Raw genomic sequence first — 22,798 nt, forward strand, 5'->3', positions numbered from 1 at the left:
GGAGGCGCCACCACCACGTCAAGGGGACCGGGGTGCCCGCGGTGACACGGTGCCGGGGGTCCCACCAGCGGGGTGTCAGGGTGCCGGTGCCCACCTGGTCTCCACGGTGAAGCAGTTGGCCGTGCCCACCAGGCCCCCCTCCAGGCCGGGGCCGTGGGCACGCACACGGGTGGGCTCGCAGCCCTCGGCCACGGCCACGCGGAAGGGGCTGAGGGGCACCGCCACGTCCTTGTAGGTCACCTCCACGTGGTGCACGCCTGCGGGGGGACAAACGTCACCCCCGGGACCAACGGGGGGCTTGGGGGGGGTCCTAGGGGGTGGTGGTGGGGGTCCCTCATGGGGGGGAGTCGGGGGAGTCCCAGGTTGCAGGGGGTTTGGGGAGGGTCTCACGTTGGAGGTGGGGGGCCCTCAGTAGGGGTTTTGGGGAGGGGGTTCCTTGTTGGGGAGGTTTTGGGGGGTCCCACATTGGAGGAGGTGGGGGCTCCACTGGGGAACTGGGGGGCCATAAATAAGGGGATTTGGGGGGATCTGGGCAGGGGTGGGGGGTCTCTGGCTGTTTTTTGGGGAAGGATCCCACACGGGGGAGTCTTTGGGGGGTCCCGGGTTGGGGTTTTTTTAGGGGGTCCCTCATTGGAAGAGTTGGGGGGGGGGCTCCAAACAGTGGGGTTGGGGACCCCTGGGCAAGGATATGGGGGTCCCTGGTTGTTTTATTCTGGGAGGGGTCCCTCAGTGGGGCTGTCCCTGGTTGGGGTTTTTAGGGGATCCCCCATGGGGGGCTTTTGGGAGGGGATCATCCCTGGCTGGGGGGTGTGGGAATCCCAGGTCGGGACCACAGGAGCCCCAAATCGGGGGCATTTGGGACGTTCCCAACTGGGATTTGGGGCAGAGGGGGGGGTTCCCAGTGGGATATGGGGTCCGTGGGGTCCCTCACCGTCCTCGTAGGGGGTGTAGTCCACGCGGTAGGTGCCGTCGCCGTGGTCGGTGACGTAGGTTTCGGTCTTGGCGCCCGAGGGGTTCAGCACCCGGGCCTTGACGTGGGGCCCCCCGGTTTTGGTGAGCGCCCGCGCGTCCACCGTGAAGTCGGTGCTGACCTCCCGCAGCACCCCTGCGTGTGGGGTGGCGTCAGGACGGGGGCGACCCCAAGGGGGGGATGTGGTGTCAGTTGGGGTGCACAATGGGGAGGAGGTGTCCATTGGGGTACCCATGGGGAGGAGATGTCAATTGGGGTGCCCATGGGGAGTGGGTGCACACTTGGGTACCCATTGGGGTGCCCATGGGGAGGAAAGGGCCAATGGGGTGCACAACGGGGGGGAGACATCAATTGGGGTGCCCACAGGGAGGAGATATCAATTGGGGTGCCCATAGGGAGTGGGCACACATTGGGGTTCCCATGGGGAAATGTTTTTTGGGGTGCCCCTTGGGGTGCCCACTGGGGTGCCCATGGGGAGGAGGCGTCCATGGGGAGCAGAAGCCCATGGAAAGGAGGTGCCAATGGGGTTGGGGTGCCCATGGGGATGCCCAATGGGAAGGAGACGCCCATGGGGATGTCCACAAGGATGCCCCAAGGGGATGGGATGAAAATGGGGATGCCAGTGGAGATTCCCATTGGGAAGGGGATGCCCAGGGGGATGGGATGCCCATGGAGATGCCCAATGGGATGGAAAACCCATGGGGATGCCCATAAAGATGCCCATGGGATGGGATGCCCATGGGGACACCCAACAGGATGGGACACCCATGGGGATGCTCATGGGGCAGGAATTGCCCTTGGGGATGTCCACAAAGATACCAATGGGATGGGATGCCCACGGGGATGCCCATAAAGACGCCCACGAGGAGGGGACACCCATGGGGATGGAGATGCCCACGGGGACACCCACTTGGAGGAGGCACCCCGGGGCGCCCCGTGCCCACCCCACACCCAACCCACCCTCGTGCCCCCCTCACCTCGGGGCTCCACGCCCTTGCCGTAGACCTTGACGCCGCTGGTGTCGACGGCGGGGTCAACGGTGACGCGCACGGGGAACTTGGGCACGGGGTGCCCGCCGTACTTGATGGTGATGGTGTAGGAGCCGGGGCAGGCGGGCGTGTAGGTGATGGCGTAGGTGCCGTCCCGGTTGTTTTGGATCAGCACCTCCGCCTTGACCCCCGAATCCGAGATGATCTCGATGGTGAGCTCGGCGTCGCCCGCCTTGGAGCAGTCCACCAGGAAGGTGGCCGCCTCGCCGGCCTTGCCGCGCTCCAGCCCGGGGCCGCTGGCCGTCACCTTGCTGGGGTCGAAGACGGGGCGGACGTCGGCCTTGAAGGGGCTGCCGGGGATGTGGCGCTCGGCGAAGAGGATGTTGATGGCGTACTCGCCCGGCTCCGTCGGCAGGTAGGACACCGAGCACGAGCCGTCGCCGTTGTCCTGGCACTCGATCTTGGCCTCGCACGGGCCCTCCACCGTCAGCCCCAAGCCCCCCGTGCCGGCCCCTTTGGTGTCGATGGTGAAGGGGGCCGGGGTGCCCACCAGGCCGCCCTGGAGACCCGGACCGTAGGCGCTCACCTGTAAGGGGGAGGTCGGGGGTGTTAGAGGGGTCGGGGGGCATCGCATGGGTTGGGGGATGTTGGAGGGGTCGGGGGACGATGGGGACATGGGAAGGGATGGGGGATTTTGGAGGGGTCGGGGACATCAGAGGGGTCGGGGGGCATCGGATGGGTTGGGGGACGTTGGGGAGATGGAAAGTGATGGGGAATGTTGGAGGGGTCGGGGGGCATTGGATGGGTTGGGGGACATTGGGTGGGTTGGGGGACGATGGGGACATGAAAAGGGATGGGGGATGTTGGAGAGGTCAGGGGACAATAGGGACATGGGAAGGGATGGGGGATTTTGTAGGGGACAGGGGCGTTAGAGGGGTCGGGGGGTATCAGATGTGTTGGGGGATGTTGGAGGGGTTGGGAGACGTCGGGGACGTGCTAAGGGATGGGGGATTTTGGAAGGGTCAGGGGTGTTAGAGGGGTCGGGGATGTCAGAGGAGGTTGGGGGACATCGGATGGGTTGGGGGATGTTGGGGAGATGAAAAGGGATGGGGGATTTTGGAGGGGTTGGGCGGCATTGGATGGGTTGGGGGACGTCGGAGGGGTCAGGGGACGATGGGGACATGGAAAGGGATGGGGGATTGTGGCACGGAGCGCCACGTGTGTGTGTGCAAAGCACAAGTGTCACGGGCGTGCACCAGGATGGCACACCCATGGGATGCCCTCAGCACGAGCAGGGAGCGTGCGAGGAGCGTGGGTGTGCGCTTCACGAGGCCACGAGCCGGCTGGGTGGGCACGAGGGGGTGCGAGCAGCGAGCGTGCACCACGAGCGTGCAAAGACGAAGCGCACAACAAGAGCGCACGAGCAAGGGGCACAAAGCAGAGGTGTGCAAGGAAGGAGCGTGCAACAAGTGTGCACAAGGAAGAAGTGCACAAGAGCGCACGAGCAAGGGGCACGAAACAGAGGTGTGCAAGGAAGGAGCGTGCAACAAGCACGTGTGCAAGCAGGGAGCGTGCAACAGGGGCAGGGAGCAACGAGAGCATGCGATGAAGGCGTGCACAACGAGGGCACGTGAGCAAGGAGCGTGCCACGAGCAGGTGCACCACGGAGCGTGCGCCACGGAGCGTGCGCCACGCGCGCCGCCGGCTCACCTTGGAGGGGTCGGGGGGCAGCACGGCCTCCACGGTGAAGGGGCTGCCGGGGACGGGGTGTCCGTCGTAGGTGACGTCCACCTTGTAGGGTCCCTCCTCGGGGGGCACGTACTGCACGCGGTGGGGGCCGCCGGCCGCCCCCGGCTCCACCTTGCAGGGCAGGGGGCGGCGCGAGGGCGAGGAGATGCGCACGTCCAGCCGGCCCTGCCCGCCCGCGCCCTGCGTCTCCACCGCGAACGCCTGCTCCTGCCCCACGGCCACCTCTGTGGGGAGGGGGGAAAGGGGTCAAAGGGGGAGGAAAGGGGTCAAGGGAAGGGGAGTCCCCAAGGTTCCGGACCTCCCCGGGGCGCCCCGTAGCTGTAAGGGGTCGCCAAAGATGTCCTGGTGCGCCCACCCCATGGGGTGCCCCAATGGTAAAGGGGTCCCACATCCTACCCCATGGGGCACCCCATAATCACAGGGGGTCCCATGTCCTAGCAGGGTGCACCCACCCCACGGGGCACCCCATAACTAAGGGAGCTCTGTGATCTGGTGCACCCACCCCACAGGGCACCCCATAACCACAGGGGTCCCCAACCCCGAGGTGCACCCACCCTATGGGGTGTCCCGTAACTAAGGGGGTCCCGTGCCCTGCTGCACCCACCCCAAGGGTGCCCTTTAACCAAGGGGGTCCCACGTCCTAGCAGGGTGCACCCACCCTATGGGGTATCCCAAAACCAAGGGGATCCTACACTTCTCTGGGGCACGCCCACCCCATGGGGCACCCCATAACCAAGGGGGTCCCGTGCCCTGGTGCACCCACCCCATAACCAAGGGGGTCCCACACCCTCCCCACGACGCCCCCTGTGCCTGTTGGCCCCACATACACCACCCGGGTGCCCCCACCCCATGACACCCACTCGCCCCATGGTGCCCCCCGCCCCATAGAACCCCCCCCCAACCCCACGGTGCCCCCCACCCCACAGCGCCGCCCCCACTCACTGGTGCTGAGCCCCTGCACCTTGACCTTGCTGAGCTGCAGGGCCGGCGCCACGTTGACGCTGAAGGGGCTTTTGGGGACGGGGTCCCCCCCGTAGGTCACCACCACGGTCATGTTACCCTGCGGGATGGGGCACCTTAGGGTGCTGCTGGGGGCCGGGGGGGGGGTCCCGACGCCCACCCCGGGGTGCCCAGGGGCTGCTAGGGAAAGGGCACCCAGCATTTTGGGGGGCTCCTATGGGTGGGAGCCTGCGGGGACCCCATGGGTGCCCCGTTTGTGGGGGCGCCCGGGGGACTGGGGGGGTCCTGGGGGGGTGAGGGGTGAGGGGGGGTCCCTGTGGGGTGGCTGGGGGTGGGGCTCAGCTGCCCAGAGAGGGGTCTATGGGGTGTCTGGGGTGCTCGTAGGGATTGGGTAGCCATAGGGGTGCCAGTGGTGGGGCGCCCATGGGGACTGGGTGCCCATGGGAGGGGGGACAGGGGGGTGCTCATAGGGGTGGGGGGGCATAGGGGGTACCCACAGGGGTGGGGGGCTCATGGGGGTACCCATAGGGATGGGGGGAGACATTGGGGAACCCATAGGGATGGGGAGGCCATGGGGGTACCCATAGGGATGGGGGCAGACATTGGGGTACCCACAGGGGTGGGGGGCTCATGGGGGTACCCATAGGGATTGGGGGGAGCCATTGGGGTACCCATAGGGATCGGGGGACCATGGGGGTACCCATAAAGGCGGGGTGCCCATGGGGGTGTCCATATGGGATGACCATGGAGATGCCCAGTGCCACAACGGGTGGCTCTATGGGATGGCCCCCATGGGGTGGCCACTATGGGGTGACCTCCATGGGGTGGCCACTATGGGGTGGCCACTATGGGGTGGCCACTATGGGGTGACCTCCATGGGGTGGCCACTATGGGATGGCCCCCATGGGGTGGCCACTATGGGGTGACCTCCACGGGGTGGCCACTATGGGGTGGCCACTATGGGGTGTCCCCTATGGGGTGACCTCCACGGGGTGGCCCCTATAGGGTGACCCCCCACGGGTGCCCCACCTGCTGCAGGGCCGTGTACTTGACGGTGTAGGAGTAGTCGTGGTTGTCGATGACCTCGAAGTCGCGCACGGCCGGGCCCTTCCCCGGCCCCGCAAACTGCACGTCCAGCTTGGCCTTGCCCGCGCCCTTGGTGTGCACCGTGAAGTGCGTCGGCTTGCCCACCTCCACGCCTGCGTGTGGCACCCACAGCACCGTCAGCCCCACGGCTCCCCCCCCACACCCCCCGGAGACCCCCAAACCCAGCCCCCAGCCCCCGTCCCCGTCCCCGTCCCCGTCCCCGTCCCCTCACCCGTGCGGCTCAGGCCAGGTCCCTCCGCCTTGACCTTGCTGCTGTCGTGGCACGGGTCCACCTTGATGCGGAACGGGCTGCTGGGGATCTCCTGCGGGGACGGGATCGGGTCAGGGACACGGCCAGGGACAGGGGACACGGCCAGGGACAGGGTGGCACCGCCACGGATAAGGGACAGGGCCACAGGGTCACGGCAAGGACAGGGGACGTGGCTCGGGGACACGGGCAGGATAAAGGACACCGCCAGGGGACACTGCCAGGGACAGGGGACGCAGCTGAGAGAAAGGGGACACTGCCAGGAGGGGCTGCCAGGGGACAGGCAGCATGGCTGGGGACACGGCCAGGGGACAGGGGACACGGCCAAGGGACAGGGGACACGGCCAAGGGACGTGGGTGGGTGCCAGGAGTGACACTGCCAGGGGACGAGTGGCACCACTGGGGACAAGTGGCACTGTTGGGCACAAGTGGCACTGTGGGGGATGAGTGGCACCTCTATGGCACAAGTGGCACCATTGGGGACAAGTGGCACTGGTAGGGTCAAGTGGTACCACTAGGCACAAGTGGCACCACTGGGGACAAGTGGCACCATAGGGGTGGCACCACCACGGCACTAGTGGCACTGGTAGGGGATGAGTGGCACCACTGGGGGGACGAGTGGCACCAGTGGGCACAAGTGGCACCACTGGGGACAAGTGGCACTGGTAGGGGACAAGTAGCACCACTAGGCACAAGTGGCACCACTGGGGACAAGTGGCATCATGGGGGTGGCACCACTGGGCAAAAGTGGCATCACTGGGGACAAGTGGCACTGGAAGGGGACAAGTGACACCACTGGGGATAAGTGGCACTGTGGGGGACGAGTGGCACCACCATGGCACGAGTGGCACTGCTGGGGACAAGTGGCACTGGTAGGGGACAAGTGGCACCAATGGGCACAAATGGCACCACTGTGGCACAAATGGCACTGGTAGGGGACAAATGGCACCACTGGGGACAAGTGGCACCACTGAGGCGAGTGGCACCATGGGGGTGGCACCACCATGACACAAGTGGCACCACTGGGGACAAGTGGCACTGGTAGGGGACAAGTGGCACCAATGGGCACAAATGGCGCCACCGTGGCACAAATGGCACCACTGGGGACAAGTGGCACTGGTAGGGGACGAGTGGCACCAGTGGGCACAAGTGGCACCACTGGGGACAAGTGGCACTGGTAGGGGACAAGTGGCATCACGGGGGTGTCACCACCACGGCACCAGTGGCACTGGTAGGGGACGAGTGGCACCAGTGGGCACAAGTGGCCCCATGGGGGTGGCACCACCACGGCACCAGTGGCACCACTGGAGACGAGCGGCACCACCGTGCCACGAGCATCCCCATGGGGGTGACACCACCGTGCCACGAGCGTCCCCGTCGGGGGTGACACCACGGTGGCCCGAGCGTGCCGGCGGCGCACCTGGTTGGCGAAGAGCACCATGATGGTGTAGAGCCCGGCGCCGGGCGGCGTTGTACTTGACGGTGAAGGTGTCGTTGTCGTTCTTGATGATGTCGAAATCGATGTCGGCCTCCAGTGGCCCCACCACGCCCGGCGCGCACTTGATGCCGATGCTCACGTCCCCTGGAGGTGGAGGGGGGACACACGGGGAGGCGTCAGCACCCCCAAAGCCGTGACGAGGACACCGAGGGAACACGGGGACATTGGGTGTGGGCGCCCACTTGCCCGGCCTCGCTGCAGTCCACGGTGAAGTAGGTGGGCTCGCCCGCCTTCAGCCCCGTCTTCTCCACGCCCGGGCCGTGCACCCGCACGCGTCCCGGGTGGCTGCCCTCGCCCACGTTCACCTGTGGGGTGTCCCCGTCAGTGGGGTGCCGTGGGGCACCACGAGGCGTGGACCCCTCCCCAGGGTGCACCCCTCCGTGCGCCATGCGCCCCATATCCGTGCCCGGCACCCTGATGCGCCCCGATGCGCCCAGCACCCCGTAACCCCATAACCAAAGCAGCGCCTCGCCTTGCTCCTGGCACCCCACGCACCCCATATAAATACCCACAAATTCCTGGCACCCTGATGCTTGCGGCTGCCACCCCATATCCCCCCACACACACCCCATAACCAAACCAGCCCCTTCTTCTTGCTCCTGGCACCCACCACCCCAATGCACCCCACACACCCCATAGCTGCACTGGGCACCCCATGCACCCCAAATCCATTCCAGCACCTTCTCCTTGCTCCTGGCACCCCAAAACCCCAACACACCCACGCACCCTATACCCCATGCACCCCATACCCATTCCAGCCCCTTCTCCTTGCTCCTGGCACCCCAAAACCCCAATGCACCCCACACCCCATGCACCCCATATCCATTCCAGCACCTTCTACTTGTTCCTTGAGCCCACACTCCTCCAGACCCCACACACCCCATAGCTGCACCGGGCACCCCATGCACCCCCATATCCACTCCAACCCCTCCCCTTGCTCCTGGCACCCCAAAACCCCAACCACACCCCATTGCACCCCATACCCCACGCACCCCATACCCACACCAGCCCCTTCCCCCTCGCTCCTGGCACCCAACACCCCAACGCACCCCACACACCCCACACCCTCACCATCCCTCCCCCTTGCTCCTGGCACCCAACACCCCCCATTACCCCTCCCACCCCCTTCCCCTCACCCCCCCGGACCCCCCGGACCCCCCCAGACCCCCACTCACCCGGAAGGGGCTGCGGGGCACGTTGACACCCCCCAGGTGACAATGATGGTGTGCTTGATGGCCCGGGTGGGCACGTAGGCACACTGGTAGGTGCCATCCCCGTTATCCTTCCCTTGATGTCGATGGGGCACCCCTCGGCGTCCTGAGGTGGTGGGGGGGGGTTAACAGAGGTGAGGGACCCCTGGCGTAACCCTGAGACCCCGGGACCCCCCCCCAGGGCCCCACTTTTGGGGACCCACCTGTGCGTAAAGCCGCAGGTCCCCGCGGCCGGCGGCGCGCGTCGATGGTGAACTCGGCCGGGCGCTGCACGATCACCCCCCGAGGGCTCCAGCCCCGGCCCCCACGCCTTCACCTGGGGGGGGGGGGACACAAAGGGATACGGCTCAGGGGGCGGGGGGGTCTGGGGAGGCCCCCAAATTGGGGAGGTGTCGGGGTGGCCATAGGAAGGAGATGGGGGCGCTGGGGGAGGCGGTGAGGGGCACCCGTGGGTGCTGGGGGTGACCGGGTGGGGTGGGGGGGAAAGGAGGGGGATGTGGGGGGTTGGGGGGGGATGTGGGGGGGTGTAGGGGGATGTGGGGGGGGGTGGAGTGGCTGGGGGGTGGGGGGGGCATGGGGTGAGAAGGGGGACATGGGGGGGCGTGGGGGGGACACAGAGCAATGGGGGGTCATGGGGGGACATGGGGGGGAGGCAGGGGGACACAGGGCACTGGGGGGGCATGGGGGGACATGGGGGGGACACAGGGCACTGGGGGGGCACTGGGGGGGCATAGGGGGACATGGGGGGGACACAGAGCACTGGGGGGGCATGGGGGGACATGGGGGGGACACAGGGCACTGGGGGGGGCACAGGGGGACATGGGGGGGAAGCAGGGGGACACAGGGCAATGGGGGGGGCACGGGTGACAAGTGGTCAGAAGGGGACACGGGGGGGACACGGGGGGACACGGGGGGACACAGGGGGACAGGAGGGGACATGGGGGAGCGCAAAAAGGGATGGAATTGGGGGGGGGGGGACACAGAGAAAACACGGGGTGGGGGACAGATGAAGACCCAGGGATGGCATGGGGGTGACGGGAGAGGACACGGAGGGGACACGGGGTGGACACAAGGTGGGGACACGGGGTGGGGGGACATGGGGGGGGGGGGGGGGCACCTTTTCGGGGAAGCAGTCGGGGGGCGCGGGCAGGATGCGCGCGATGAAGGGGCTGTCGCGGATGTCCTCGTCGTCGCACACCACGTGCACGGCGTACTCGCCCGGCTCCGTGGGCCAGTAGCGCACGTCGCAGGAGCCGTCCCCGCGGTCGTCGCACTCGATTTTGGCCTGGGAGGGGCCCTCGATGGAGAAACCTGGCCGGGGAGGGGACACGGGGGACACGGGGGACACGGGGAGGGGTGGTGGGGATGGGTGGGAGGGGACACGGGTAAGGTTTTGGTCTCCAAGTGGTGTCCTCGGCACGGTGGCACCAAACCGTGGGCACGTCCTCGGTGCCTGTCACCATGGTGCGGTGCCAACCCCCCCCCCGTGTCCCCAGCACGGTGACCAGGATGTCCTCGGGGTGGTGGCACCCAGCACAGCTCCGTGTCCCCACTGTGGTGCCACCCACTCTATTCCAAATGTCCCCACCATGGTGGCACCCCATCCTGTCCCCATGTCCCCACCATGGTGCCTCCCACCCTATCCTCAATGTCCCCACCATGGAGCCACCAAACCTGTCCCCTGGTCCCCACCATGGTGCCACCAAACCCATGCCCATGTCCCCACCATGGTGCCACCCATCCTGTCCCCATGTCCCCACCACGCCGCCACCAAACCCAAACCCACATCCCCACCACGGTGCCACACCACCTTGTCCCCATACCTCACCATGGTGCCACCCAATGTTCCCACCATGGTGCCACCAAACCTGTCCCCAGGTCCCCACCACGGTGCCACCTAAACCCATGCCCATGTCCCCACTGTGGTGCCACCCCATCCTGTCCCTGTGTCCCCACCATGGTGCCACCATCCATACCCACATCCCCACCATGGTGCCACACCACCTTGTCCCCATACCTCACCACGGTGCCACCCAATGCCCCCACCACGCTGCCACCAAACCTGTCCCCGTGTCCCCACCACGCTGCCACCCGCCCCACCCCCACGCCCCCACCCCGGCGACCTCCCCCACCCTCCCCCACCCCATGCCCACCCCCCCCAGCCCCCTCCCCACTCACCCAACGTCCCCACTTCGGTGCCGATGGCCTCCACCACGAAGTCTGCCGACCTCCCCACCACGCCGGTCTCCAGCCCCGGCCCCCAGGCGCGCACCTTCTGCGAGCCGGCCTCGGGGGACACCTGCACCTCGAAGGGGCTGCGGGGAGGGGGCCGGATAAGGGTGGGGGGACACCCCCACGACCCCCTCCCCCCTCCTCGTGTGCCTCCCACCCCCCAAAAAAAAAAAAAACGACCCCGCTCACCTGCGGGGGATGGCGCAGCCCCCCCAGGTGATGGCCACCAGGTGGGTGCCGGGTTGCACCGGGCGGTACTCGCAGGCGTAGACCCCGTCCCCCACGTCCCGCACCGACACCGGCAGCTCCGCGCCGTCTGGGGGGGGGCGCACACAATGGGGGGGGGTCACCTCGGGGTGCCCCCCAAGCCTAAAAGGGGAGACGACCCCCCCCACGCACGCACCCACCCAACCGTGCGCCCCTCCCCACCGTGCGCCCATGGAGAGCCCTTGGGTACCCCAACTGTGCGCCCCCCCACCCCAATCCGTGACCCCCCCCCTCAATTCGCACCCCCCAGAACCCCCCCCCCACTATGGATTTCCCCCTCCCCGACCCCCCCCACAATCGATTTAACCCCCCCCCCATGGGCACCCCCAGGGTACCCCCAGAACACCTCCAGGGCACCCCCACAGCACCCCGTGGGCACCCCCAGCCGTGTGCCCCCCCCCCAAAAAAAGGCACCCCCAGAACACCCCCAATATCGATCCCTCCCCCCCAAGACCCCCAGGGCACCCCCAAAAGATCCCCCCCACCCTCATGGGCACCCCCAGGGTACCCCCACAACACCTCCAGGACACCCCCAGCCATGCGCCCACCCCCCCCAAGGGTCCCCCTCCGCGACCCCCCCCCCAGGACCCGCGGCTGCGGCTCCCAGCAGGGGGCAGCAGCGGCACGCGCACGGTGCTGGGCACGCCCCCCCTTGCACACCCCCCTTGCACGCCCCTTGCACGCCCACCCCCAGCTCAGCGCACCCCCTATTGCGCCCCCCCCGCACCCCCGCGCGCACCCCACACCCCCCTTGCACACTCGCACGCCCCCAGCTCACCTCTTGCACGCCCACCCTCCCCTTGCACGCCCACCCCTCCCTTTGCACACCCCCAAACCCCCCTTGCACACCCACTCCCCCCCTTGCACACCACCTCAGCCCACCCCCTGTGCGCACCCACACGCCCCCTGCGCACCCCCAGCTCAACGCACACCCCCGTGCACACCCCAAGCTCAACACGCACCCCTTGCACACCCACACCCCCCCTTGCACACTCACACCTCCCCTTGCACACCCCCAAACCCCCCTTGCACACCCACTCCCCCCCTTGCACACCCCCTCATCACACCCCCTGTGCGCACCCACACGCCCCCTGCGCACCCCCAGCTCAACGCACACCCCCGTGCACACCCCAAGCTCAACACGCGCCCCTTGCACACCCACACACACCCCTTGCACACCCACACCCCCCCCCTTGCACACTCACCAGGCCCCTTGACCAGCACCCGCAGCTCCCCGGTGCCGGCGCCCTTGGTGAAGACCCTGAAGGCGGCCGCCTCCTGCACCCGCACCCCCTTGGGCTGCAGCCCCCGGCCCGAGGCACGGCACGCAGCAGGGCTGCAGGCTGGGGGGGGGGGGGACACGCTCAGCACCCCCACATGGCACCCAGCACCGTGGGGGGGGCAATGGGGGTGTAACGGGGGTGTAAGGGGGTGTAAGGGGGACCTGGGGGCAATGGGGTGCCTTGGGGATAGCCTGGGGGCAGGGGGTGCCGTGGGGGTGCCAGGGGGGTTGGGGGGGGCATGGGGACAGCAGGGATATTGGGGGGGGCATGGGGATGACTCTGGGGACAGGGGGGTGCTATGGGGGCAGTAGGGGGCCATGGGGACACTTTGGGGATACAGGGGGGGTCTATAGGGACACCAGGGGCATTGGGGGGCCATGGGGACACCTTGGGGACACGGGGTGCCTTGGGGACACCAGGGGCACTGGGGGGGGCATGGGGACACCTTTGGGGACAGGGGGGTGCTGTAGGGACACCAGGGACATTGGGGGGGGCATGGGGACACCTTGGGGACAGGGGGCTGCTATGGGGGTGCCATGGACATCAAGGGGGCATGGGGACACCCTGGGGACAGTGGGGTGCCTTGGGGACACCAGAGGCACTGGGGGGGCCATGGGGACACCTTTGGGGACAGGGGGCTGCTGTGGGGACACCAGGGGGCCATAGGGACACCCTGGGGACAGTGGGGTGCTATGGGGACACCAGGGACATCGGAGGGGGTCCATGGGGACACCCTGGGGACCGGACGGTGCCACGGGGTCCATATGGCCATAAGGGGGCTGGGGGGACACCCTGGGGACAGGGAGGTGCCACGGGGGCACAAGGGACATTCAGAGGGCTGTGTGGGGACACCGGGGGACAAGACAATCCCAGAAGGTCCCCAAAGACATAGGGGGGGCCGTGGTGACACTGGGGTGCCGTGGGGCCACCGGGGGGGCTGTGGGGACACCGGGAGGCTGTGGAGGGCCACGGGGGGGGAACCGGTGGAGGTGGCGGGGACACCTTGGGGACACGTTGGTGGCCCGCTCTCACCTTCGGCCACGTTGACGGTGAAGGGGCTCCGGGGGATCTGCGCCCCCGCGTAGGTGACGTGCACGAGGTGGGGGCCCTGCTGCACGGGGCGGTAGGTGCAGCGGAAGGTGCTGTCCCCTTTGTCCTCCAGCATCACCTCCACCGTGTCACGCCGGCCCTGGGGGTCCACGATCACCACGCCCACGTCGCCCGCGCCGGCCCCTGCCACCGCCACCACACGGCCTCAGCACCCACGGCACGCGGCACGGCCACGCACGCGCCAGGAGGTGGGCGCTGGTGGCACCGCGGCCTGGGGTGGCCGCGGCACCGGGATGGGGACCCAGTGGCACCAAGTCGTGATGTGCGGATGTGGCATCAGGAGGACGTGGTCCTGGTGCCACCGTGTCATGACGCATGGCTGTGCCACCAAGGAGGACATGGCCCCAGTGCCACCAAATCATGATGTGGCTGTGCCACCAAGATGATGTGGCTCTGGTGCCACCAAATCATGATATGTGGCCGTGCCATCAGGAAAACGTGGTCCTGGTGCCACTGTGTCATGACATGTGGCTGTGCCACCAAGGAGGACGTGGACCCAGTGCCAGTGCCACCACATCATGGTGTGTGGCTGTGCCACCAGGAGGACATGGTCCTGGTGCCACCACATTATGCCACATGGCTGTGCCACCAAGGAGGACGTGAGCCCAGTGCCACCACATCATGATGTGTGGCTGTGCCACCAGGGAGGATGTGGCCCCAGTGGCACCAAATCATGATATGTGGCCATGCCATCAGGAGAACGTGGTCCTGGTGCCACTGTGTCATGCCACATGGCTGTGCCACCAAGGAGGACGTGGCCCCAATGCCATGTGGCTGTGCCATCAGGAGGACGTGGTCCTGGTGCCACCGTGTCATGGTGTGGCCATGCCACCAAGGAGGACGTGGCCCTGGTGCCACCAAATCATGATACGTGGCCGTGCCACCTGGAAAATGTGGTCCTGGTGCCACCATGTCATGATGCATGGCTGTGCCACCACGGAGGATGTGGCCCCAGTGCCACCACATCATGGTGTGGCCGTGACACCAGGAGGACGTGGTCCTGGTGCCACCACATCATGATATGTGGCCGTGCCACGAGGAGAACGTGGTCCTGGTGGCACCGTGTCATGACGCACGGCTGTGCCACCAAGGAGAATGTGGCCAAGGTGTCACCAAATCATGATGTGGCTGTGCCACCAGGAGGAAATGGCCCAAATGCCACCAAATCATGATATGTGGCTGTGCCACCTGGAGAACGTGGTCCTGGTGCCACTGTGTCATGGTGTGGCCATGACACCAGGAGGACGTGGTCCTGGTGCCACTGCATTATGCCACATGGCTGTGCCACCAAGGAGGATATGACCCCAGTGCCACCACATCGTGGCACGGCCGTGCCATCAGGACATGACCCTGGTGCCACCAAATCATGACATGTGGTCGTGACACCAGGAAGAAATGTCCCCAGTGCCACCACATCATGACACGTGGTCGTGCCACCAAGGAGGACGTGTCCCCAGTGCCACCACATCACGACGTGTCACCAGGAGGAGATGGCCACGAGCCCACCCAGCGCCACCACAGCCACACCACCACGAGGACACGGCCCCGGTGCCACCCAGCGCCACGGGGGCCCTGCCACAGCTGGGTGCCACCAGCACGCCCCCACCCATGTCCCCCCCCTGCCCACCTGCGGTGTAGATGTCGAAGTAGGTGGCCTTGTTGGCCACGTTGCCCACGGGCTCCAGGCCGGGGCCGCGCGCTGTCACCTTGCTGGCGTCACCCAGCGCCATGCCCACGTTGACGCCGAAGGGGCTCTTGTCGATGTTCTGCCCCGCAAACAGCACCGTCACCTGCGGGACACCACGGGGACACCAGGGTCACACCATGGGGACACCACGAGGACCCCAATTCCACGCCTTGGGGATCCCCATGAGATACCCCAAGGACCCCGACGTCGCATCTTGGGGGACCTCCATGGGATACCCTGGGGACCCAGGGCCATGCCATAGGGACACCCCAAGGACCCAATGCCACACCTTGGGGACACCCCAAGGACCCTGTGCCACACCTTGGGGACCTCCACGGGACACCCCAAAGACCCCAATTCCACACCTTGGGGATCCCCATGGGACACGACAAGGATCCCAAAGTCACATCTTGGGGGACCTCCATGGAATACCCCAAGGACCTCAATGCTGCGCCTTGGGGACCTCCATGGGACACCCTGGGGACCCGGTGTGACAACCTGGGGACACCCCAAGGACCCAGTTCACATCTTAGGGACACTCAGGGGACCCGGGGCCACACGTTGGGTACCTCCATGGGACACCCAGAGGACCCAGTGTCCCACCTTGGGGACCAAAATAGGACACCCCAAGGAACCAGTGCCACACCTTGGGGACACCCCGAGGACCCCCATGGGACACGCTGAGGACCCCAATGTCACACCTTGGGGACCTCCATGGGATACCCTGGGGACCCAGTGCCATGCCATAGGGACACCCCAAGGACCCAGTGCTGTGCCTTGGGGACCTCCATGGGACACCCCAAGGATCCCAGCATCAGATCTTGGGGACACCCCGAGGACCTCCACAGGACACCCCAAAGACCCCAATTCCACACCTTGGGGACCTCCATGGGACACAACAAGGACCCCAAAGTCACACCTTGGGGACCCGCATGGAATACCCCAAGGACCTCAATGCTGCGCCTTGGGGACCTCCATGGGACACCCTGGGGACCCCAGTGCCACATCTTGGGGACACCCCCAGGACCCAGTGCCACACCATGGGGACACCCCGAGGACCCCCAGGGACCACCCCGAGGACCCGCTGCCACCCCCTGGTGCCCCCCCAATTTTCTTCTCACCTTGTGCAGCCCCGCCACCTTGGGGACGTAGGTGACCGAGTACGTCCTCTTCTTGTCGTTGTTGGGGACCACCTTGGCCTGCGGGGACAGCCCCGAGGTTGGGGGGGGCACGGCGTCACCAACCCCGCGGAGCCCCAACCCTCGTCCCCAGCGTCCCCGGGGGTCCCCTCGCACCTCCTCGGTGTGGCCCTCGGGGTCCTCGATGTAGACGAGCACCTCGCCCACGCCGGCGTCCAGCGTCTCCACCGTGAACTGCGCCGGCTTCAGCACCGTGTTCCCCTGGGGCTCGATGCCTGCGGGAGGGGGTCAGCATGCGCCACCCCCCCCCCTTGGACCCCCGAGACGCCCCCCCTGGACCCCCGGACCCCCAAGACCCCCCCCCGTGCCCCACCACCACCACCGTGGGATGTGGCCCCTGGCACCACCGCGGCTGTGGCACCGCCAGGACACGGTGTCCCCGTGGGGGTGCCACTATGAGGACATGTCCCCAGTGTCACCACGGCCACCTCACCATGAGGACATGTCCCCAGTGTCCCCGTGGCCATGCCATGGCCATGCCACCATGAGGACATGTTCTCAGTGTCACCAGTGCCACCATGGCCATGTCACCGTGAGAACGTGTCCCCAGTGTCCCCATGGGGGTGCCACCATAAGGACACGTCCCCGGTGTCCCCGTGGTCATGGCACCATAAGGACGTGTCCCCAGTGTTCCCGTGGGGGTGCCACCATGAGGACACGTTCCCAGTGTCACCACGGCCACCTCACCATGAGGACATGTCCCCCGTGTCCCCATGGCCATGGCACCATAAGGATGTGTCCCCAGTGTCCCCGTGGGGGTGCCACCATTAGGACACGTCCCCACTGCCACCCAGTGCCATCACGGCCACCTCACCATGAGAACGTGTCCCCGGTGTCCCCACGGGGGTGCCACCATAAGGACACATCCCCATGGGGATGCCACCATGAGGACACGTTCCCAGTGTCACCATGGCCATGGCACCATAAGGACGTGTCCGCAGTGTCCCCATGGGGATGCCACCATGAGGACACGTCCCCAGTGTCACCACAGCCACGCCACCACGAGGACACGTCCCCAACATCACCATGGCCATGGTACGGCCGTGCCACCACAAGGACAATGTCCCCATTGTCACCATGGCCACGCCACCATAAAACTTGTCCCCAGTGCCACCACGGCCATGCCACCACGGGGCCACGTCCCCAGTGCCTTGCGCACAGAGAGGACCCCAAGCTTGGAGGGGACCCTCGCACCCGATGACCCCACCATACCTGGTGACAGCATCCCCCTGGTGTCCCCCCGTGTCCCCCCGTGTCCCCCCATGACCCCGTGACCTCCCCGTGACCCCGTGACCCCCCCGTACCGGGCCCGTAGGCGCGGGCGCGCGCGGGTTGGAGCTGCCGGGAGCGCAGGGGGGCGCCGGGTTTGAGCTTGGCCTTGGGGAACTGGGACAGGTAGGTCATCACCGAGTGCTCGTCCACGTTGGGGTCCACGATCTCCTCGGGGGCGATCACCTGCGGGCGACCCCCCCCCCCAAAGTTAGTGCTGTGACCCCCCCGCACCGCGGGACCCCCCCCCAGACCCGGGGACACCCCGCATCCGGGGACCCCCGTGCACCTCGGGGACGCCCATCACCAGGGGACCCCCCCATATTCGGGGTCTCCCCCTTACCCAAAGGACACCCCCATACCCAAAGGACCCCCCCCACGCCCAAAGGACCCCCCCATTCCCAAAAGACCCCCCCCCACATTCTCAGGGACCTCCCTGCACCCTGAGGACCCTCCACACCCAGCGCCCCCCCTACCCAAGGGGTCCCCCTGCACCTTGGGGACCCCCCTACCCAAAGGACCCCCCCCCAACTTCTGGGGACCCCCCATACCAGGGGTCCCCACTGCATCCTGGCCCCCCTGCACCCAGGGGACCCCCACACACATCTGGAGACCCCCCCATACCCAAGGCACCCCCCCCATCCCCAGGGGTCCCCCCCCATCCCCAAGGGACCCCCATCCCCAAGGGTCCCCCATCCCCCCCATCACCCCAGGACTCCCCCCCCCAATATCCAGGGACCCCTCCCCTTAGTCCCAAGGGGACCCCATGCCCAGCCCCCCCCGTGCCCCCCCCGTGCCCCCCCCCCCCTTGCCTGGGGCACTCCGAGCCAGTCGTCCGCCTGCTGCATGGCCTCGCGCGCGTTCTGCACGGGCTGGTTGGGGTCCCAGCTCTCCCAGTCGGGGCACAGCCCTGGGGGGGGGGCAGGGGTCAGCACCCCAATGCACACCCCCCCCCTCCCAAAATTCCCCCCCCCCGTGTCCCCCCCATGGCCATCCACAAGCACAACGCACCAAAGTGCCCCCCACAGCCCCCCACAGCCCCCCAAGAGCCTCCAGTTCCCCCCCCACACCCCATAGCCCCCCCCAGCCCCCATACCCCAATACCCCCCCACATCCCCCCACACCACACAGTCCCCCATAACCCTTCCATATCCCACCCCCATTCTCCCCATATCCCCCCCATATCCCCCCCATAACCCCCCATATCCCCCCATATCCCCCCATAACCCCCCCCATAACCCCCCCATATCCCCCCATAACCCCCCCATAACCCCCAATAACCCCCCCATAACCTCCCCATCTCCCCCCAATAACCCCCCATAACCCCCCCACAACCCCCCATAACCCCCCAATAACTCCCCCATCTCCCCCCATAACCCCCCCATATCCCCCCATAAACCCCCATAGCCCCCCCATAACCCCCAATAACCCCCCCATCTCCCCCCATATCCCCCCCATAACCCCCCATATCCCCCCATAACCCCCCCATAACCCTCCATATCCCCCCATAACCCCCAATAACCCCCCCATCTCCCCCCATCTCCCCCCATAATCCCCCAATAACCCCCCCATAACCCCCCAAATCCCCCCATCTCCCCCCATCTCCCCCCATACCCCCCCAAAACCCCCCCATAACCCCCCCTAACCCCCCCAAACCCCCCTTCCCCGCCCCCTCACCGGGCGCGCAGTTGTCCACCAGTGCTCCCAGTGCCTTCCCGTCCTGCCAGTCGCGGCTGAAGTTGGTGATGGGCAGCTGGGGCACCTTGTTCTGGATCCAGCCCAGCAGCCGCTGCTTGGGGGTCTGCCGCCGCGCGTCCTCCTCGTCCTCGTCCTCCCACATGGGCATGGAGATGGAGTAGTGCAGGATCAGCGTCCACACCAGCCCCAGGATCAGCTTCAGGTTGCCGTCCACGATGGCCTTGCTGTCTGCAGGGGGCATATAGGGGGTCTATAGGGGATGTATAGGGGATTTAGGGGGTGTATAGGGGGTCTATAGGGGGTTTATGGTGGGTTTAAGGGGTTAGAGGGGTGCAGTGGTGCAGGATCAGCATCCGCACCAGCCCCAGGATCAGCTTCAGGTTGCCGTCCACAATCGCCTTGCTGTCTATAGGGGGTATAGGGGACGTATAGGGGGTCTATATGGGGTCTATAGGGGGTCTAGGGGGGATATAAGGGGTTATAGGGGTGCAGTACTGCAGGATCAGCTTCCACACCAGCCCCAGGATCAGCTTCAGATTCCCATCCACAATCGCCTTGCTGTCTATAGGGGGTATAGGGCACGTATATGGGATGTGTAGGGGATGTATATGGGGTCTATAGGTGATTTAGGGGGTCTATATGGGGTTATCAGGGGGTATAGGGGTGCAGTAGTGCAGGATCAGCATCCGCACCAGCCCCAGGATCAGCTTCAGGTTGCCGTCCACAATCGCCTTGTTGTCTATAGGGGGTATAGGGCACGTATAGGGGGTCTATATGGGGTCTATAGGGGGTCTAGGGGGTCTATATGGGGGTGTAAGGGGGGTATAGGGGTGCAGTAGTGCAGGATCAGTGTCCGCACCAGCCCCAGGATCAGCTTCAGATTCCCATCCACAATCGCCTTGCTGTCTATAGGGGGTATAGGGCACGTATATGGGATGTATAGGGGATATAGGGGATGTATAGGGGGTGTATAGGGGGTTATAAAGGGGTATAGGGGTGCAGTAGTGCAGGATCAGCATCCGCACCAGCCCCAGGATCAGCTTCAGGTTCCCATCCACGATGGCCTTGCTGTCTGTAGGGGGTATACGGGACATACAGGGGGTCTATAGGGGATGTATAGGGGATTTAAGGGGTCTATAGGGGGTCTATATGGGGTCTAGGGGGCATATAAGGGGGTATAAGGGGGCAGTAGTGCAGGATCAGCGCCCACACCAGCCCCAGGATCAGCTTCAGGTTGCCGTCCACGATGGCCTTGCTGTCTGTAGGGGACATATAGGGGGTCTATAGGGGATGTATAGGGGATTTAAGGGGTCTATAGGGGGTTTATGGGTGGTTTAAGGGGTTATATGGGTGCAGTAGTGCAGGATCAGCGTCCACACCAGCCCCAGGATCAGCTGCAGGTTCCCATCCACGATGGCCTTGTTGTCTGCAGGGGGTTTATGGGGGGTATTTGGGGTCTATATGGGATGTATAGGGGGGATATAGGGGGTTTAGGGGGGATATAGGGGTGCAGTAGTTCAGGATCAGCACCCACACCAGCCCCAGGATCAGCTTCAGGTTCCCGTCCTTGCTGTTTGGGGGGGGGCGCACGGGCTCAGATGCCAAGTGAGGACCCCCGGGACCCCTGGTGACACCACACCAAGTTGGGGACCCCCTGGGACCCCCAGCACCATCGCACCAAGTTTGGGACCCCCCCAGGACCCCCACTGCTGCCACCCCAAATTGGGGACCCCCCAGGACCACACCACGCTGGGGACCGCCCCCCGGCACCCCAAGGTGCACACATGGGGGTGTCCCACCCACCCCAGCACCGCTTTGGGGACCCCCCCCCTCAGCTCACAGGGCACGGGTGGGGGTCGGGGCCCCCCCAAGACCCCAGGGCGCACGCACAGGGGACCCCCAGCACCGAGTTGGGGCCCCCCCAGGACCCCCGGCTGGGGACCCCCCCCAGATACCCCAAAGCGCATGGGGTTCATCCCAGCCCCCCCAACACCAATTTGGGGCCCCCCCAGGACCCCAATTGCGCCCCCCCCATCGCCGGGGGTCCCCAACACAACGCCGGGGGGGGGTGCCCGGGGGGGGGGCGGGGGGGAAACTGAGGCACGGAGCTGCCGGGGGGGGGGTCCCAGCCCCCCGCCCCTCCCCCCGTCCCCAGCACGAGCCCAGCGCCCCTCCCCCCTCTCCCCTCCCCCCTCCCCACCCCCCCAGGCCCCACCGAGCGATCGCGTTTCGGGAGGAAATGGCCGCGGGGGGGGGGGATGGGGGGGTGGAGGGGGGGGGGGCGGGGGGCGCGGCGCTGGGTTGGGGGGGGGGGGGGGGCGCGCGCCTGCGGGAGCGCGCGGGGGACCCCTGGGCGCGCGCAAGGGCGCGCGCAAGGGCGCGCAAGGGCGCGCGCGCAAGGGCGCGCCCCCCCCCCACGTGTGCCCGGGGGGGGGGGGGGGCGCGCGCACGCGCAGGGCCGCGGGGTCACCCCGCAGCTGTGCCCGGGGGGGGGGGCGCGCCCCGGGGGGGCCCCACGCGCGGGGGCGGCGGGCGGGGAGCGCGGGGCCCGGCCCCGTGCCAGCGCCGTGAGCTCAGCGCCGCGCCCACGCGGGGGGCGGCCCCGCGGCACCGCCCGGGGGGGTTGGGGGGGGGGCTCTGACCCACGGAACGGCCTCTCCTCGCCCCCCCCCCCCCCACACACACCTCCTCCTCTTCCTCACCGGACCCACGGCACAAAGACCCCCCCCCGGATCCCCGGAGACACCCGTGGGGCCAGACCCACAAAGCCCCCACCCGTGGCACCGGCCCCCAGCCCCACCTATAGGGCCAGACCCCCAAATCCACTGCCCAAAGCCCCCCAGCCCCACGGCACAGCCCCACAGCCCCACACGAGGCAGAGATGTGGGGCCAGCCCCACGGCACGGTGCTCACATAGGGGGCAGGACCCCCCCAGCACACCACGGCGCGGCCCCACAAACGGGCTGAGCCCCACGGCACGGCCCCATAAATGAGGCCAGCCCCACAGCACGGCCCCCATGGGGCAACCACATGGCGAAACCCCACGGCACGGCCCCACACACACATGGACCTGGCCCCACGGCACGGCCCCATGGCAAAACCCCACGGCACGGCCCCACACACGTGGACCTGGCCCCATGGCACAGCCCCATACACGAGGCCAGCCCCACGGCACAACCCCATACATGAGGCCAGCCTCGTGGCACAGCCCCACGGCACAGCCCCACATGGAGACCTGGCCCCATGGCACGATCCCATGGCACAGCCCCATGGCACAACCCTATACATGAAGCCAGCCCTGTGGCACAGCCCCACGGCACAA

At 67.0% G+C, this 22,798-nt stretch overlaps 1 protein-coding gene across 1 annotated transcript in view; it reads right to left on the reverse strand.

Moving 5' to 3' along the window:
* The window catches only part of FLNC (filamin C), a gene marked incomplete at both ends in the record, with an annotated part of 34,582 nt that extends 13,680 nt beyond the window's left edge, over positions 1–20,902 (reverse strand). Inside the window, 28 exon segments of the mRNA XM_082785531.1 lie at positions 95–257; positions 932–1,105; positions 1,948–2,545; positions 3,670–3,932; positions 4,651–4,768; positions 5,698–5,867; positions 5,987–6,077; positions 7,443–7,490; positions 7,492–7,604; positions 7,702–7,825; positions 8,696–8,727; positions 8,730–8,807; positions 8,810–8,837; positions 8,935–8,968; positions 8,970–9,013; positions 9,015–9,047; positions 9,849–10,042; positions 10,910–11,046; positions 11,153–11,279; positions 12,436–12,573; positions 13,546–13,746; positions 15,251–15,413; positions 16,432–16,509; positions 16,606–16,724; positions 17,814–17,964; positions 18,591–18,688; positions 19,456–19,704; positions 20,856–20,902. Coding sequence (XP_082641657.1) covers positions 95–257; positions 932–1,105; positions 1,948–2,545; positions 3,670–3,932; positions 4,651–4,768; positions 5,698–5,867; positions 5,987–6,077; positions 7,443–7,490; positions 7,492–7,604; positions 7,702–7,825; positions 8,696–8,727; positions 8,730–8,807; positions 8,810–8,837; positions 8,935–8,968; positions 8,970–9,013; positions 9,015–9,047; positions 9,849–10,042; positions 10,910–11,046; positions 11,153–11,279; positions 12,436–12,573; positions 13,546–13,746; positions 15,251–15,413; positions 16,432–16,509; positions 16,606–16,724; positions 17,814–17,964; positions 18,591–18,688; positions 19,456–19,704; positions 20,856–20,902 — 3,813 coding nt within the window.
* Positions 20,903–22,798: the final 1,896 nt, after the last annotated feature.

Source organism: Aythya marila (assembly GCF_965140915.1).
Source record: "Aythya marila genome assembly, contig: HAP1_HAP1_SCAFFOLD_693, whole genome shotgun sequence".
Taxonomy (NCBI): Eukaryota; Metazoa; Chordata; class Aves; order Anseriformes; family Anatidae; genus Aythya; species Aythya marila.